At 42.5% G+C, this 18,337-nt stretch overlaps 1 protein-coding gene across 1 annotated transcript in view; it reads right to left on the reverse strand.

The window, feature by feature from the left end:
- The window catches only part of igdcc4 (immunoglobulin superfamily, DCC subclass, member 4), a 115,807-nt gene that overhangs the window by 43,500 nt on the left and 53,970 nt on the right, over positions 1 to 18,337 (reverse strand). The window contains exons 3-4 of the mRNA XM_061701670.1: positions 9,383 to 9,524; positions 1,926 to 2,059 (exon numbers count right to left, since the gene is read on the reverse strand). Of these exons, the coding sequence (XP_061557654.1) occupies positions 1,926 to 2,059; positions 9,383 to 9,524 (276 nt within the window). The remainder of the gene's footprint in view (positions 1 to 1,925; positions 2,060 to 9,382; positions 9,525 to 18,337) is intronic.

Genomic DNA, 18,337 nt, shown 5'->3' on the forward strand with positions numbered 1-18,337 from the left:
CAGTCTAACCTCATCTGTCAGCCTATCCATCACCACTGCAACCAGGAAGGGGCTCAGGTCTGATCCCTGATGCAGTCCCACCTCCACCTTAAATTCATCTGCCACTGTACTGTACTGTACTGTATTATTCTAACATACTACTCTGCCACTCCAGACTTCCGCATGACTACCTTTGCCCTGTGTCGCATCTCAATGTATTCCTTTCGTCTCTTCTCGGGCCTCTCAAGTATCTTACTTCTTCTATGCTAACCTTTTTCCTTGTATGATTTCCTGTACTGTGAGGTTCCACCACCAAGTCTCCTCTCATTTCCTGCCAAAAGATACACCAAGTACTCTCCTGCCTGCCTCTCTGATTACCTTGGCTGCAGTGGTCCAGTCTTCTGGTAGCTCCTCCTGTCTACCGAGAGCCTGTCTCACCGCTTCCCGAAAAGCTGCACAACACTCGTCCTGTCTCAGCTTCCACCACATGGTTCCCTGCCATGCCTTTGTCTTCCTAATCTTCCTCCCCACCAACAGAGTCATCTTACACACCACCATCCTATGCTGTCTAGCCACACTCTCCCCTACCACTACCTTACAGTCACTAACCGCCTTCAGATTACATCGTCTGCACAAAATGTAATCCATCTGCGCTCTTGTAGGTCACCCTATGTTTGTGCCTCTTCTGGAAAAAAGTGTTCACTACAGCCATTTGCATCCTTTTTGCAAAGTCTACCACCATCTGTCCCTCCAAGTTCCTTTCCTGGATGCCCTACTTACCCATCACTTCTTCATCACCCCTATTTCCTTCACCAACATGTCCATTAAAATCTGCACCAATCACGACTCTCTCTGTCTGGGATGCTCAGAACTACTTCGTCAAGCTCCTTCCAGAATTTCTCTTTCACCTCTAGGTCACATCCTACCTGTGGGACATAGCCACTAATCACATTATACATAACACCCTCAATTTCAAGTTTCAGCCTCATCACTCGATCTGATACTCTTTTCACCTCCAAGACATTCTTACCCAACTCTTCTTTTAAAATAACCCCGACTCCATTTCTCTTCCCATCTACACCATGGTAAAATAATTTAAACCCTGCCCCTAAACTTCTAGCCTTACTGCCTTTCCACCTGGTCTCCTGGACACACAATATATCAACCTTTCTCCTAATCATTATGTCAACCAACTCCAAAGATTTTCCTGTCATAGTCCCAACATTCAAAGTCCCCACATTCAGTTCTAGGCTCTGTGCTTTCCTCTTCTCTTTCTGCCAAAGAACCCGCTTTCCACCTCTTCTTCTTCTTCTTCGACTTCGACCCACAATAGCTGTATTTCCAACGTTGCCCTGCAGGTTGACGGCGCCGGCGGCGGACGTTGTTAACCCGGGTCATGACCGATCCGGTATGGAATTCTTTGGATGAACGCTCATATTTGTTTGGCAAAGTTTTAAGCCGGATGCCCTTCCTGGCGCAACCCTCTGCATTTATCTGGGCTTGCACTGGCTTGTGCCCCCCATAGGGCTGCATTATGTCACAATTAAAGGATGCTATCTCCAAATTCTGTGTATAGTATGTTCTACACCTTTTATACTTGAAACTTTTGAGTGCCTTCAAATACGATTACAATATTTAAAAATGTTGTTTTAACAAGTTTAGATGTGTTTAAAGCACGTGGGATATGTATTTTAAGTCTTACACCATTAAATAAAATACCGTCTCTCTATATTGCAGATTTTCTGAGGTCGGTCTAGAAAATAATCCCTGCGATGAAGGGGAGATCACTTTTTTAACACCTTTTTCATACATGTTTCTTTAGAAAGTGACAATAGGGCTACAGTGAGGGCCTGGATACTCCACTGATCAAAATGTTCTCAGGGATTCTCGGGGAAACTTCAACAATAACTCTAACACAAACAACAATAACTCCAACACAAACCGACCTGTGGTAACAGTGAGCCGGGACTCGTGACTGATGTCCGTCCTGGCAGAGTTGGATGCAACACAGCGGTAGGCGCCCTCATCCTCTGTGGTAACCTCCAGAATCTGGAGCACGCCATTAGGGAGGGAAATGAACCTGTTTCACACAGGGGGAAGATGAAAGAGGGAGACGAGAGTCAGAAGGCTGATACAAACAACACACTGGGAGTCGACATAGCCGAGTCGCGTCTGCGAGATTCCGGCTGTGGCCTCTCAGGGCGTTGTCTCTCTTTAAAAAGCTGTAGACCATTGTGTGCAGTCATGTCGTGAGGGTTATGGCTAGACACAAAGTCTGCTCTATGAAAACATTCAGGTGAAAGACAAGCTCCTGAATTTCACAGAATTCTGGACAGTATCTAGCACAAATATGCCATGAATACCATCGTGCTACAAATAAAGGTCAGGGGCATCAAGTGAAATTTAAAACTACCAAAAAACAGACTACAGTGATGAGTGAATCCCTGTTTACTGCAGGCATATGTTCCAGACCCATCCATTAAAAACATTTAAACTCATTAAAATACACTTTAACTGACTAAAACATGATTTTTAAAGTATTAATGAGCTCTTGTTTTTACTGTTAGTCAAGAAATAAAAGAAAAATTGGAGACTATCATATAACGTCGCTTTGAAACAAAAAGAAGAATCATAATGGTACAGTTCTCCAAATAAGAGGCAACACATGCTTACTTACTTATGAAACACAAAGACAGTTAAACGTTGTATATTTAAACACCAAAATCTTTAACCAAACCATATAATTTCATCTAATGAAATTCCGCTAGGTAAATGCTAACACACAATTTGAAATGCCATAGAGAGGCAAACGAAAATTAGCATAGACATTAGGCCATTTACAACCTAACAACTGGTACTTTAACACACACAGAGCAGCAACACATGCAAGTTGAGCATACAACACTTCTCACAGGCAAATATTCTATCTGCTATGTGATGCCGGTTTATAATGCAGTACCGCCTGAGGGATTGAAGGTCACGGGCATTCAATGTTGGTTTTCGGCCTTTCCGCCTATGTGATCTCGCCAGACTCTCTGAATCTTTTAATGATATTATGGACCGTAGATGATGAAACCCTAAATTCCTAGCAATTTCACATTGAGAAACATTCTTAAATTGTTGGACTATTTGCTCATGCAGTTGTTCACAAAGTGGTACACCTCACCCTATCCTTGCTTGTCAACAACTGAGCCTTTCGGGGATGCTCATTTTAAACCCGGACATGACACACTGACCTGTTTCCAAACAATCTGTTCACTTGTGCAATGTTCCAAACCAGTGCTTTTTTAAGCATTCCTCAACTTTCCGAGCCTTTTGTTGCCCCTGTGCCAGCTTTTTTTGTTTGTACTTGGGCGGCAAGGTGGTCGACTGGTTAGAGCGTCTGCATCACAGTTCTGAGGACCGGGGTTCAATCCCTGGCCCCGCCTGTGTGGAGTCTACATGTTCTCCCCGTGCCTGCGAGAGTTTTCTCCGGGCACTCCGGTTTCCTACCACATCCCAAAAACATGCATGGTAGGTTAATTGAAGACTCTAAATTGCCCATGTGAATTGCCCTTGTGAGGATAAGTGGCTCAGATAATGGATGGATAGATGGATGGATGGTTTGTACTTGCTCAAACTGTATTTTGAATGACGCCCTACCGGTACTTTTGTTTAGTTAGTAAGTGAGAAAACATTACATAGTTGTGCTCATACGTTTGATTATCCGGGCAGAATTTGTAAGATGTATACAATTGTTTAAAGAAAATGTGAAGGATCAGCAAAACACAATATTATTTTTAATGGGATTCAAATTAAATTATAATGCATTTCAGAAAAGCACAATCGTTACACAATACATAATAACCTTGTTTAATCATCAGTCATATAAAAAAAAAAAAGTCACAAAATCTGCCCGGGTATGGAAACTTCTGAGTACAAATGCACATATCTGCAGTTGTACTGTTGTTACCTGACAATAAAAAATGAGGCGGGGAACACCCTGAACTGGTGACCAGCCAATCGCAGATAAATAATAATTCAATAAGAAATAAAACATTTTAAAGTTAATAAGAAATAAAACTTTTTAAATGTAAATTGAAAGGTAAATAAATATTAAAGTGAGTGTGAATGGTTGTCCGTGTCTATATATGCCCTGCGACTGACTGGCAACCAGTTCAGGGTGTAGTCCGCCTTTCGCCCAAAGTCAGCTGGGATAGGCTCCAGCGTCCCGCGACCCTAACCAGGATAAGCGGTGTTGAAAATGGATGGATGGATAAACATTAAAGGCTCAATTAAAAGGTGGGTGTCACGATTGGATAGAGGCTGGACCCAATAGCAGGCGGAGGCAGAACGGTTGTGATCAACAGTTTACTGAAAGGGCAATGGGAATGGTCCTTGAGGTGTGTTGGCAGGTGGTGGCAGAATCCGGAGGACGGAGGGAACACTGAGGACAAGGAGAAACATGGGGGTCAGAGCGATGGCAAGGAATTAGGTTGTAGAAGCTGCCATACTCTGGCAAGAGTTTACGGGATCGGAGGGCTAAGAGCGCAGGTGGAGACAGGCTTGAGTAGTGATACTCCTAGTGGAATGTAGGGTGAATCTTAGGAGACTGTGAATCTTAAGAGACTGCGGAAGTTTCAGCTCAACGGAAGTGCGATAGATAATTTTAGTAAAGGGAAGGGACCAATGAAGCGCGGAGTGAGCTTGCGGGATTCTGTCTGGAGTGGGAGGTCATGGGAAGAAAGCCAAACGGACTGACACACCTTGTATTCAGGTGTAGGGGAGCGATGACGGTCCGCAAGCCGTTTGTTACGTTCTGCAGACCGGGACAAAGCACGTCCTTCCACTCGGCCTGGATCATTTTGAGGTGATCTTTAACCGCGGGAACCGCCACCGCCTGCTTCTGTTCTTTGAATAATGGAGGTTGGAAACCGTAGCAAGCCATGAACGGGGACATACCGGTAGCGGAGCTGGTAAGGGAATTGTGGGCGTATTCGATCCATGGGAGGAACAAGCTCCAAGAGGAGGGGTTGCGTACGGCAACACAACGGAGGGCCTATTCCAGGGACTGATTTGTCCGCTCCGTCTGGCTGTTGGTTTGTGGGTGATAACCCGAAGACAAGCTGGCTGCTGCGCCCACCGCTCTACAGAATTCCTTCCAGACCAGGGATGAGGACTGAGGACCTCGGTCGTAGATAATGTCGATGGGGATACTGTGGAGTCTAAAGACATGGAGGTTAGCAGTTTAAATAAAATAAAAACAGTGGGAGTAGGAAGACACTGAAGTATGTTGCTAGTTTGCAACCCAGGAAAATACTTATTACTTTAGACTCAGTGATACATTGATACAGTGAACACATACCTATTCAAAGTTCGTTATTTACAAATTTGTCTTTTCTGTAAAAAGTATTCTCAGCAAATCGCTGAAAATCTCATTGGTTTTTATGTTCTGTAACACTTCAAGATGCCACAAGATGGCACCAAAACACTACCTAAAAGGAATGTAGTAATTTGTTTCAAGGAAGTATGTTGAACTTATACATCTGAAGTGAGTGACTAATATCTTTGTATGTCGGGAAGGAGTTAAGTTTAGCCTGGGATGTTCGTGGAAGTTTAGGAGAGCCTTGCCATGTGTCTATACATACACACACACTCCTTCCGCTGCATTTCTTCCACATCAAACAATCTGTAAACATTGAGTCTTTAAGGGTAATGTAAAATGAGTTTAGAATGAGGTTTAAGTGTTTTGGAATCATAGTTTGCTGTATATTTATGGTTAGGTTCCACTGAAAAAAATCTTAGGGAGGGTAATGGTGAATCGCTAATAGGCGGGGTTCCCTCTACCTAGTAAAAGTAGGGTAAAACACCAGGACCAGAGCATGGCTACACTAGAGAGACAAGAAGACAGGAAAACTCGGAGGTGAAAAAAAAACAAGCCAATCAGGAGTTTAAAAAAAAAAGGGGATGGGGTATCATCGCAGCAGTGAGGGAAGAAATCAACACAGCAGTGAGGAAGACAACAAGCCAGTTCTTAGTGACAGGCCATTAGCAAGGTAGCAGAATCTCATCTCACTCATGAGCCCTCATAAGCATCGAGCTGTTTGGAGGTCATGTGGGGCTACGACAGCCATTAGTGCAGAGACGGCCACTGAAAAGCCGTAAATGACCACCAAATGGCCACGGCAGACTGGGCACCAACGAATGAGTCGTGGAACTCCCCTGACCATACACAATACAGGAACATAAAAGATCAATACATCATCCCTGCATAATGTAAGATCGCCTTTAATACCGTGCAGGAAACTTGTTTAACATCAGGTGAGACTTCACTCAGTCATTCATTTGAAAGACTGTTGTATAAAAAAATCCAGACTTGCAATCTTGAGGCGGTATACAGTACGGCTGCCATGGAGTGAGGAAGAGACTGCATTTAAAAAAACTTTACAATACAAATATCATGGTTTGGTTCACGTTGGCTACAGTAAGGGGACAAAACTGCTCTTTTGTGAAAACAGGAACTGACTTCAAAATAATTAAAATGAAATAAAACTATAGGATTTGAGGGATAGAAAATGGATGCATTGATAAAACTTCAAATTGCTTACTCCTTGTAAATTTTACAATTAATGAAAGATACAAAATAATACAAATAAAGAATCCATCCATCCATTTTCCGAGCCGCTTGTCCTCACAAGGGTGGCGGGAGTGCTGGAGCCTATCCCAGTTGTCACCGGGAAGAAGGCAGGGTACACCCTGAACTGGTTGCCAGCCAATCGCAGGGCACATACAAACAAACAACCAGTCGCACTCACATTCAGACCTAGGGGCAATTTAGAGTCTTCAATCAACCTACCACGCATGTTTTTGGGATGTGGGAGGAAACCGGAGTGCCCGGAGAAAACCCACCCAGGCACAGGGAGAACATGCAAACTCCACACAGGCGGGGCCAGGGATTGAACCCCAGTCCTCACAACTGTGAGGCAGACGCGCTAACCAGTCGTCCACCGTGCCGCCAAAATAAAGAATCCATATAATAAAACAAAATCTTTAAAAACATGATACTTTCGATCTAGTTAAAGAGTTTAGCATTCTGCCAAAAGCATCCATCCAGTAGCCAGAGGCTGAGAAGCACTGTTTGTTAACAGAGAACAAGTGTGAGGTAGTTAAACTTCCTGTCCATGACCTAACACGTTCCTTGTGCAGACTCTGTACGCTTCTGTAACATTCCGAAAAATCTGACTACGAATACATGGACCATTACACCCAGAGTAGACTATTCGTTTAATTTCTTTGTGATTGGAAAAAGGGCCCCATCTCCCGGAAGCTAATAGAGACACAGCATCCACATGAATGAGGATCACTATTTAAGAAACTACAGTATAGAAAATGTTTCTTAATCCATATATTAAAATAAAATATATGTAAAGAAAATAAGTTAATAAATAAAAGAAGCCCATCATATTCAGCGTCTCACATTCATCCATCCATCCATTTTCTGAGCCGCTTCTCCTCACTAGGGTCGCGGGCGTGCTGGAGCCTATCCCAGCTATCATCGGGCAGGAGGCGGGGTACACCCCGAACTGGTTGCCAGCCTAATCGCAGGGCACATCCAAACAAACAACCATTCGTACTCACAGTCATGCCTACGGGCAAATTAGAGTCTCCAATTAATGCATGTTTTTGGGATGTGGGAGGAAACCGGAGTTCCCGGAGAAAACCCACGCAGGCACGGGGAGAACATGCAAACTCCACACAGGCGGGGCCGGGGATTGAACCCGGGTCCTCAGAACTGTGAGGCTGACGCTCTAACCAGTCGTCCACCGTGCCACTGTCTCACATCCAGCGGATTGTAATCACTGAACAGTAAAAACCACTTAGCTGAATTAGCTTTATAACCAAGGTCATAGGACAAGCATAGCTTAGATTTTATTGTACCGTGCATTCTGGTAATGAATTCCTTCAGACCCCTCTTGAAGACATTTAATAGGAAATGTGATGTATTACGACTTTGTCATTAATTAACAGGAACAAAACATATTTAAAAAGAGACGTCAATGGAGTGTTAGCCAGAGGACCAAAATGCATCACTGGGAATTGTCTGACTGCGATTAGTCCATGGGATGACATTCATATGCAGCTCGGTTTATGAAAATGACTGAAACTTCTGTGGCACAAATCAGCAGCAAATCCCACAAACAGAAAAACTTGCCGTTTTGATTTAAAGAGGCCATTTTAGGGTCATTTTGCTCATTTCCAGGTGTCCTTCAAATGCAGAACTGTCGTCGAGATTTCGTTCAATCGCTATAGAGTTGGGAAAAAGTAACAAGGAAAGAAAAAACATGTTTTCTTTGTTTTGATTTTGGTTTGAAGAGGCCATTTTAGGGTCATTTGCAGGTGTACTGTGCTTGATTTTATTCAATTGCAATCAAATTTTAACTATGAATTTGAACACAGAATTGTATTGGTGGGGGCTCAAATGACTATTTGTACGTGGCCCCTGGGTTGTAGGTTGCCCAACCCTCTTCTAAGGTCTTCCACAATCATTGCAGCAATGCTGGAAACCTTAACAAAAAAGAACATCAGAAGAAAAGGCTACCCATATAAGGTATTAGGCTTTACACAATCAGGATTTTTGGGGCTGATCATCGATCAGCGAGTTTAAAAAAAAAAACAATCACTGATCAGATCACAAGATGGAGCAGTGTGTATTTAAATGACTTGTTCATTTACTCTATATACTTGTGTACTGTATACTGAGTATCTTCAAAAATATTCTCGTCAGGTCATGTAACATTACCAAACCAACATTACAACATGACAGAAATAATGGGTGCTCACTTACTGTAATTAACTTTATTGTAATTAAATTACTTCACACACACTTTAAAGCATGATTCGACAGAACGCCAGCATGTTTACGTACAACCTAACATAACATAACGTTTGGTTGGCTGCTTGTGAGCCGTATCGTATTAAAAGTATGAGAACATACCTCAAGCAATCCTTGAACTAACGTCTTCTCGCAAGCACCGGTGACTACCACCACCACACGTTTTCCTCTATTTTGTTCTTTTTTGACCAACACAATACACGCGCGATCCATTGTTGTTGTTGTGGCCGTGGTAACGAGTGTATCTGGTCACGTTTGATGTGACAAAGCCCAGTGATCATAAATGACATCATAAGACACGTGACAAGGCTAAAAAAAAAAAAAAAAACTTTGGGATTCAAATATACTGTATACGAAGGCGACGCGGAGTAAATGTCTTTTGCGGAGCTGATCAATGACGTAATTGATCGGATCAGCGAAGTATGACATTAAAGCCGATCAGCATAAAATGCTAATTATCAGCCGATACGATCAAGCCGATCAGATCAGTGTATAGTCTACAAGGTATAAAATGAATTGAAGCAGAGTCACCTTGGGTCGTTGGGGATGGCGACTTTGTCCTTTTCCCAAGTAATTATAGGTGTGGGCACACCATCGATCTGGCACTCGAAGCGAGCCGCCCCCCCAGCAGGCACCATCTGAGGTGAAGGCTCCTGATGGAAGGAGGACAGACCTGCGGAAGGAGAGCACAGCGGTTATATGCCTCTCACGCAATGATTTTTGGATTCTTGTTGTATGTAGGTCACTCGCCAGGTGACAGTACAATTGTTTCAAATCCCTTCCCCACAGAGCCCATATACTTTATGGCATACTTTACAAAAAAAGGCCGTCTGGTCAAGGTGAGAAAGGCACTTCTAGCATATAGCCGTACCCGCTTTGTGTAATTCACAAACAAAGTGAAAGCGTGTGTTCAGAACGGATGCCTATTGTCTGTTCAAAGACTGTATTACTAAGACTAAGAACCTGGCAATATTCCCAGAAATATATTTATAGTATTCCTGCCACGAGCGTTCAGATAAATATTATTATACAGTTACAGAAAAATGACAAGGATAGAGTGGTCATTTTTAAAGCGTAATTTTGGGCGACAACACGATAAAAAAATATGGTTTGGGAGATGGTTTTAACTGTTCCTGGGGCATGGAGAGAATTAAAATGTCCATCCATCCATTTTCTTGTCCTCATTACAGTCACGGGTGGGCTGCAGTCTATCCCAGCTGACTTTGGCCTGGATGGGGGCACACCCTGGACTGATGCCAACCAATCGCAGGGCACATATACACAAACAACCACTAACACTCACATTCACACCCATGGAAAATGTAGTCTTCAAGTAAACAAACATGCATTTTTGGTATGTGGACGGAAGGCGGAGTACTCAGAGAAAGCCCGCAGAACCACGGGGGAACATGCAAACACAACACAGGGAGGCCAGAGCCTAGATTCAAATCCCTAACCTCAGAACTGTTACAATGGAACTGTACAAGTGCTAACCATTAGACCACCGTGGTGGTTATCACGTTTGCCTGCAAGACATTATATTGTATTTGCTGCATGGCTATCATACTGTCAAATCAAATCAAGTTATACAAACAACACATTTTGTCCACTCTCTTTTGCCTAACTAATAAAATTAGGCATTAGCAGTAATTCACCTCAGTGTTAATTGCGCACAAAGTGATCAATGACTTTTGGACTGAAACATAATTCCTTTTAATAAGGCACTATGTTCTCAGCTTTGGATTCTACCAAAAATAAACTGGCCACTTGTCCTTGTGCCAGAGGAAAAGTTTACTCTGCATTGCATTCAAACTAAGTGGAGTTAAATGTCGTGACTGGGACAAAGCACTGGGATTTAATCCAGCGTGGCGGGATTTCTTCGTCTCTTTAGCCAGAATTTGTTGGCAGGGCTCCAGTGTTCACAACTTTGCACTTTCACACGCAGGGGGGAACACTTCCTGCTGGAGGTAATATTGCACACCAGGGGGAAGCAGCGAGCATGATGCCCGTTGCGTGGGGTGGTGTGAAGGGCCTCTTACCTTTGACCCTTCTTAGCAGGCTTTTCTGAGCGGGTAACAAAATTATTTGGCCTGCAGCCCTCATAAAAAGGGAGGAGAGAGAAACCAATCCTAACTAAAACATACTCTATGATCATTGAAATGATACATTTTCAGGCATTTCTAGCGTATACAGTGCCCTGAAAAAGTATTGGCCTCCTTCTCAAATTAATTAATTCATTAATTAATATAGGCGGCACGGTGGGCGACTGGTTAGAGCGTCTGCCTCACAGTTCTGAGGACCGGGGTTCAAATCCCGGCCCCGCCTGTGTGGAGTTTGCATGTTCTCCCCGTGCCTGCGTGGGTTTACTCCGGGCACTCCGGTTTCCTCCGACATCCCAAAAACATGCATGGTAGGTTAATTGAAGACTCTAAAATTGCCCGTAGGTGTGAATGTGAGTGCGGATGGTTGCTTGTATATGTGTGCCCTGCGATTGGATGGCAACCAGTTCAGGGTGTACCCCGCCTCCTGCCCGAAGATAGCTGGGATAAGCTCCAGCACGCCCGCGACCCTCGTGAGGATAAGCGCCTCAGAAAATTGATGGATGGAATTAATTAATATTTTTGCATAGTTTCCCACGTCAGTGTTTAAGATCATGAAAAAAATTTAAAATATCAGACAAATATAACCCAAGTGAACTTAAAATGCTCTTATATATAATGATGATTTCATTTATTAAGGGGGGGAAAAACTATGCAAAGTTACCTGGCCCTGTGTGAAAAAGTAATTACCCTCCTTGTTAAATCATGAATGAATTGTGGCTAATCACAAGCCTGATTACCTCCAGACCTGTTCAATCAAGAATCTGTCCCGACAAAATCAAGTCGGACAAAAGATCTAATAAAGCCGCAACAAAATGACACCATCCAGAGAAATTCCAGAACAGTCGAGAAATAAATTGACATCCATCAGTCTGGAAAGGGTTACAAAAGCCATTTAAAGCTTGAAGATTCCAGCGACGGCACGGTGAACAACTGGTTAGCACATCTGCCTCACAGTTCTGAGGACTTGGGTTCAAATCCAGCCCTGCCTGTGTGGCGTTTGCATGTTCTCCCTGTTCCTGCGGGAGTTATCTCCGGGTACTCTGGATTCCTCCCACATCCCAAAAACATACATGGTAGGTTAGCTGAAGACTCTAAATTGCCCGTAGGTGTGAATGTGAGTGAGAATGGCTGTTTGTTTGTATGTGCCCTGCGATTGGCTGACGAATACTTCAGGGTGGACCCCACCTCTCGCCCGAAGAGAGCTGGGATAGGCTGCAGTATGCCCGCGACCAGGGGGGGAGCCAGAGGGGAGGCTGGGGTAGCACTGGACCCGCTGGCACACATAAACACGGGCACATGGACAAGTTACAGCTCATGGCGTCTCCACATGACCAGTTAATGTGGAGTGGCTGTTGGAAGCTTCCACATTAACGTGTACATTTAATTCGGGTTGCTGCTTCTATTGATGTGTTTCTCCAATGATTTTAGAGGAATGAAACTAGCAGACAATCGGCCAGCGAGCTGTTTCATCCTCTGTTGGCTTAAATAAAATATAACGTGAAGGAGGGTGGGGGATTATCCTTCATGTTTTTCGCTTTGTATGTCTCTAAATGTGTGTTTTAAAACTGACACCGCTACAGTGCCAAAAGTGTTGCATTTTTCTTTTTCTTCTATGCAGCATCTCATTTCATGCATAATGTACTGCACAAGAGGCGAGCTAAAAACACTTTTAAGACAAACTAGTGGAGTGCTTTCAAAGAAAACTTCAGGAGTTGTGTGTGTGTGCGTGCGTGTGTTTGTGTGTGTGTGTGTGTGTGTGTGTGTGAGAGAGTGGATGACTGCGTGAGTGGGTTACTCTGTAATTGAAAAATTGTTGCAGTTGTTGAAGTTGTGTTTGTGTGCACATTGTGTTGTAAACATTGTTAATAAACTTTAATTTATGCGCACAAACGTCATCTAATGTGTGCTTAGTATATACATTGCAACATTTAGAGACTCTGACTGCAATTCATTGGTCGAGAAACAAATTCATTGTCATTGTCTGTGGACCCCCTGAAATAGCCTTGGCCAACCCCTGGCCACCCCAAGGATAAAAGTCTAGCTCCACCGCTGCCCGCGACCCCTTTGAGGATAAAGTGGTACGGCGCGTACCATAGTGAGAGCCATTATCCTAACATGGAGAAAACATGGAACAGTGGTGAACCTGCCCAGGAGTGGCCGGCCTACAAACACCCCATCAGAACAGCAATGACTCATCCAGGAGGCCAAAAAAGAACTCAGGACAACTTCTAAATAACTGTAGGCCTCCCTTGCCTCAGTTAAGGTCAGTGTTCATGACAACAAAAAGGAAGGGATGCCCAGCCTCTGAGGAAAAAATGTTTCAAGGTGAAAACCACTGCTGACCAAAAAGAACATAAAGCCTCATCTTATTTTTGCACAAAAAAAAAACATCAAAATGAATTCCAAGACTTTGGGGAGAATATTATATGGACTGACGAGATGAAAGTCGAGCTATTTGGAAGGTGTGTGACTCGTTACACACTATAGGCTTGAATTGCTTGTGCAGGGACAACTAACAATAACACAGGTTATATTAAGATATCAACTCACAGGTGTTTAGACACTGTAAAAGCATCCAACCGAACCACTCTTCAGTAGCACTGCCTTGCTCATTTCCTACACCCTGTCCTGTCCTTCCCTTTTCTGTCCTCTCATCTTTTTCTATCGGTTAGTTGTTACATGTCCCCACCAGGTGTGTGTGTGTGTATGTTTCCCATCCACAAATAAGAACACGATTTCACTTTTGTAATATTACTTGTAGTCAAATACTTATCTAGACTAACTATTGTTCTGCTGTGGTTCACACCCCTATTCCCCTTCTCCATTCTGTCTCTCCATCTGTACCCTAAAACCCTTTTCTGTTCGGCTGCATCAGAATAATTAAAAAACTGAAAAATAAGCAGAGGGACTATTTAAAACTCCCCTGCTGCACAGCAAACCTGTTTCAGCACACAAGGCATACAGATCCACCATTTTGCATGGCCATGCAGCTTAACAGAACAGTTTTAAAATGTTTTGAAAAAATTAAAAAAACAAGAAAAAGAAATGACAAATAAAAAAACCTTTGACCATTGAACATAGTTTAGCACCCTTTTATTATAATTTTTCAGAAATAACACAAGTGTCAAGTTACACGTGTATGTGTTCACTGCGATGGGTTAAATGCAGAGAACAACTTTCGTGTGCATGCATGCATGTTCATGACAATAAAGGTGATTCTTCTTCTTCTTCTTCTTAAGGGTAATGATCTACTTAGAGTACTTTCCATCCATCCATCCATTTTGTGAGCCGCTTCTCCTCACTAGGGTCGCGGGAGTGCTGGAGCCTATCCCAGCTGTCATCGGGCAGGAGGCGGGGTCCACCCTGAACTGGTTGCCAGCCAATCGCAGGGCACATACAAACAAACAACCATTCACACTCACATTCACACCTACGGGCAATTTAGAGTCTCCAATTCATGCATGTTTTTGGGATGTGGGAGGAAACCGGAGTGCCCGGAGAAAACCCACGCAGGCACGGGGAGAACATTCAAACTCCACACAGGCGGGGCCAGGGATTGAAACCCAGTCCTAAGAACTGTGAGGCAGACGCTCTAACCAGTCGTCCACCATGCCGCTACTTACAGTACTAATTCCTACTTAATTATCGTGAGGGCAATTGAATCCTCAGCAAATTGTGCAGCAATTCTGGGTAAGCAATCCTCATGAGACCTCTGTTCAGTGTCCACAAAGGATAATGTGTTGTTTTTTTCTTTGGCTTTGGCTCAGATGCAAACTTGTTGTACAAAATGCTACATTTCAAAAAGTGATACTGGCAAGAAAGACAAGTGTCAAGGTATGAGAGTATGAGGTCATACTAAATTTGAGGTATACTGTATTGGGGCATCCTCTCTTGGCTTCTCAGTATGACAGTCATATTGGTCGTTCTCTGCAGAAGACAAAAAATATATGCATGTGTGTATTGTTATGTTGTCTTACATGTGTTGCAGCACCGTTTGTGCTCGGATATCCGTTGCTTAAAGGGAAACAATACTGACACGTACAGTAGATGCTAACTGTTAGCCCGTGTGCCTTTGGAGTTTCCCATTGTATGTTAGCATTCAGATAGCGGAGACGATGTGGTCATTTTAAATACACAATGTGTAATTCTCTTTATTTTATATTTAGTTTAACTGTCGCCTACAGCTGACAGTGGCAATAAACAGCTTGAAGCCTCTTTTTTGTAGAATATTTACTAATTATATCTGCCAAATTGCCGTTTATTGTGAAGTTGCATCACCTGCTACCATATACCACTTGTATCGCAAGCTTGCGCTCACAAGTCAAAACAAAAAAGTCGGCCAATCAATGGTTCGTATTTTAAAAGGTCACTCGTATTGCAAGGCACCTCTGCGTGTCCGTTAATTCTTAAATATCTATTTATTTCATTATTTAAAAAAATAACACGAAAACAGATGCAACCCTTTAATAAAAAATTGGACACTGTCCAGAAATATACTACTGTATGTAATTAATAGAACATATTTGGGGGTTTATCACCCTTTTAATATATTTTTTCAGAAATAACAGTGGAAGTGTTACATTATGCGTAATGTAGTGCTTAACTTTTAGTACCAATTCCTACGAAATTCTTTTGACGTCACACAAATTGTCAGGGAACAGAACAGGACTTCGGCATTCCTTTCCAGACTTCAGTTCAGGGAATGTTTTGCTTTTAAATTGGCTTTTTGTGACTTTTTTGTCAGTTAAGCGGACTCATATTCAAAGCAGTAAGTTCAGTTTTACAGTTTTTAATTTTTAAAATTTTTTTTTTGTATATACGTGTGTACTGTATACTGAGTACTGTATCCATCCATCCATTTTCTGTACCGCTTATCCTCACTAGGGTCGTGGGCGTGCTAGAGCCCATCCTGGCTCAAAATTACTGCTGATCCCCACTCCAGGTATCCTCAGTATTTTATATGACTTGTAACATTTTTAGATTGCACATTTGCATTACACAATGGTATCAGTCTATATAATTTAAGTGTGCATATGTCAATTAATTGTGCATACATTTGTTTCTGTTTTGATAGATTGATGCCAGAGTCATTGCCTTCATAAATATAGCAGCAAGACGCTTCTGTTTGGAAAACAAAGGTGCAAATAAAGGAAGAAGAAAATCCCCAAACAATTCACTGCTTGAAAAACTAAAGAAAAAAGATGGGTGTTGGGAATGAGGGTAATGAAAGTGATCATGAGGAGAGTTAAACTGCAAAGCGGAAAAGAACCTCCACAAAAAACAACAAAAGGGCTGAATAGCTGACCAGAAAAGTTGAGTTGGGGTGGATTCAGGAAGGTAAACAAATAAGGAAACACAAAGGAGGGGGAACGAGGATGCTTGATATGTCCAAAGAGTCCAAAGAAGCTGACATATTACAGTACGTTAAAGACATTTTCTTTCCAAATGGAAAAAGTAGATTTGGAAGATGTGAAGCATTCAGTTGTGGCATATTAGGCTATCAAGAGGAAGCTGTCCTTGATGAAGATATCACAATTGCAAACCTCTACAAAGTACTAAGAATGGGAGTGTTAAGATTTTACCTTTGCACTAATAGACTGACAGACTCTGTTGCGGAAAGCTCTGATACAAATATTGGTGTACAGCAGAGAGACACACATCGTCATTCAGTCGGCTGATTTGAAGGAGTTAGTTGCAGATGGAATTTTTGACACATCTGAGGGGATGATTGACCCTTTCCTTGGAGAACCCATGGCAAGTCAGCTGGATGACACTTTGATACATCAACCCATCTTGGAGTTTGTAGTAGATGAGCTGGCCTTCCCATCAGTCACTCTTACCTCATTAAGCACAGCAACATTCAACACTCCAGACACAGCATATACAGGTGATCAAGCAAGTGATTCTACAGCTCCATATGATCTTGAATGTGTCATCACCATAAAACTTCACAGAGTCCATCTTGTGGAGGAGATGATTAGCTAGTTTAAGTATGTAGCACTGCTCAAACACCACTTAAAATACACTTACATCAATGAAAAGGGAGCTGATGCAGATGGAGTTTCAAGGGATGTCTATGCTGCATTTTGGACCACACAGCTGAGGGGGAGGATGTTAGAGTTCCATCACTGTCTCCTAGAGGGGAGGAAGAAGAGTGGAAATCCATTGGCCGAATTCTGCTGAAAGGCTATGAAGACCATGGATACTTTCCTTGTTGCCCTGCCCCTGTTTTCACAGTGCCACATATTTTTGTGAGAATGAAGTGTCAGATGATATGCTCTTTGAAGGTCTCCTCCTGTACATAAGTCACTTATATAGAGATCTGATAACCATTGCCTTAAAAGATGATCTTTCAGATGAGGACAAAGATGATGTACTAGATCTTCTGGACCGCTTGGATGTAACAACTCTTCCAACAAAAGAGAATTTGAAAGGCATCCTTCTAAATGTGTCACACAAGCAGTTGATCCAAAAACCAAGATATGCAGCAGAAAATGTGTCATTAATTGTTAGCACCCCCCTAAAAGAAGCATTTGTGAACCCACAAGATCTCTTACAAATGTATCAGGATAAAAAGCCAACAACAACTTTTGAAGCTGCTGACAGCATCTCCTACTACTCAAGCAGAGAATCAAAGCTTGCGTTTTCTGCAAAAGTACATCAGAGGACTGGATGATGCACGACTTAGAAAATTGTTAAGGTTTGTCACAGGGTCAGATGTTATCTCTGTTGACAAGGTTGTTATCCTGTTCATACCAGCAGATGGACTAGCAAGACGTCCAGTAGCTCATGCCTGTGGGCCAGTTCTGGAACTGCCCTGGATATACACTTGTTACCCAGAATTACGCACTGAAATGGATAGCATACTTGTTGCTGAAAGCTCCTTTCAGTTCAGCATAGTTTACGTTAGTAATAAATTACTCTTTCAGGGACCAAGCCACAGTGAGAATTACTGACTTTACAAAATGTTTACAAATACACAAAGCTGTTTATCTGCCGTGTTCATACAGAACATACCTGTTCCTTTGTTGTTACCTGTTGATTACCAGAGCAATAAGTACGAGGTGATAATTTTGTCATGTTGAAGTTAAACCTCAACAAGTCTGGTGTTACACTGTTTTGTGGAGACGCAATTTGTGATTGCTGTTCTGCATGTTGTGACCAAAATCCAAATGTAATTGGAAATAAATACACAGCTGCAAATGGGGAATTGAATATTAATTATTGATTTATTTTATTTGTAATCATGATGGGGGAGGCATGAAGACCTATCTCATTGGTTCTTTAAAAAATGAAAAACAAGTACAGTAATCTTATTTCAAAAATGTTTAATTTTCCAATCTTTAGTAATTTGTTCAATAATTTGGCTTTTTCATTGTAGCAG

Source organism: Phycodurus eques, chromosome 2 (assembly GCF_024500275.1).
Source record: "Phycodurus eques isolate BA_2022a chromosome 2, UOR_Pequ_1.1, whole genome shotgun sequence".
Taxonomy (NCBI): Eukaryota; Metazoa; Chordata; class Actinopteri; order Syngnathiformes; family Syngnathidae; genus Phycodurus; species Phycodurus eques.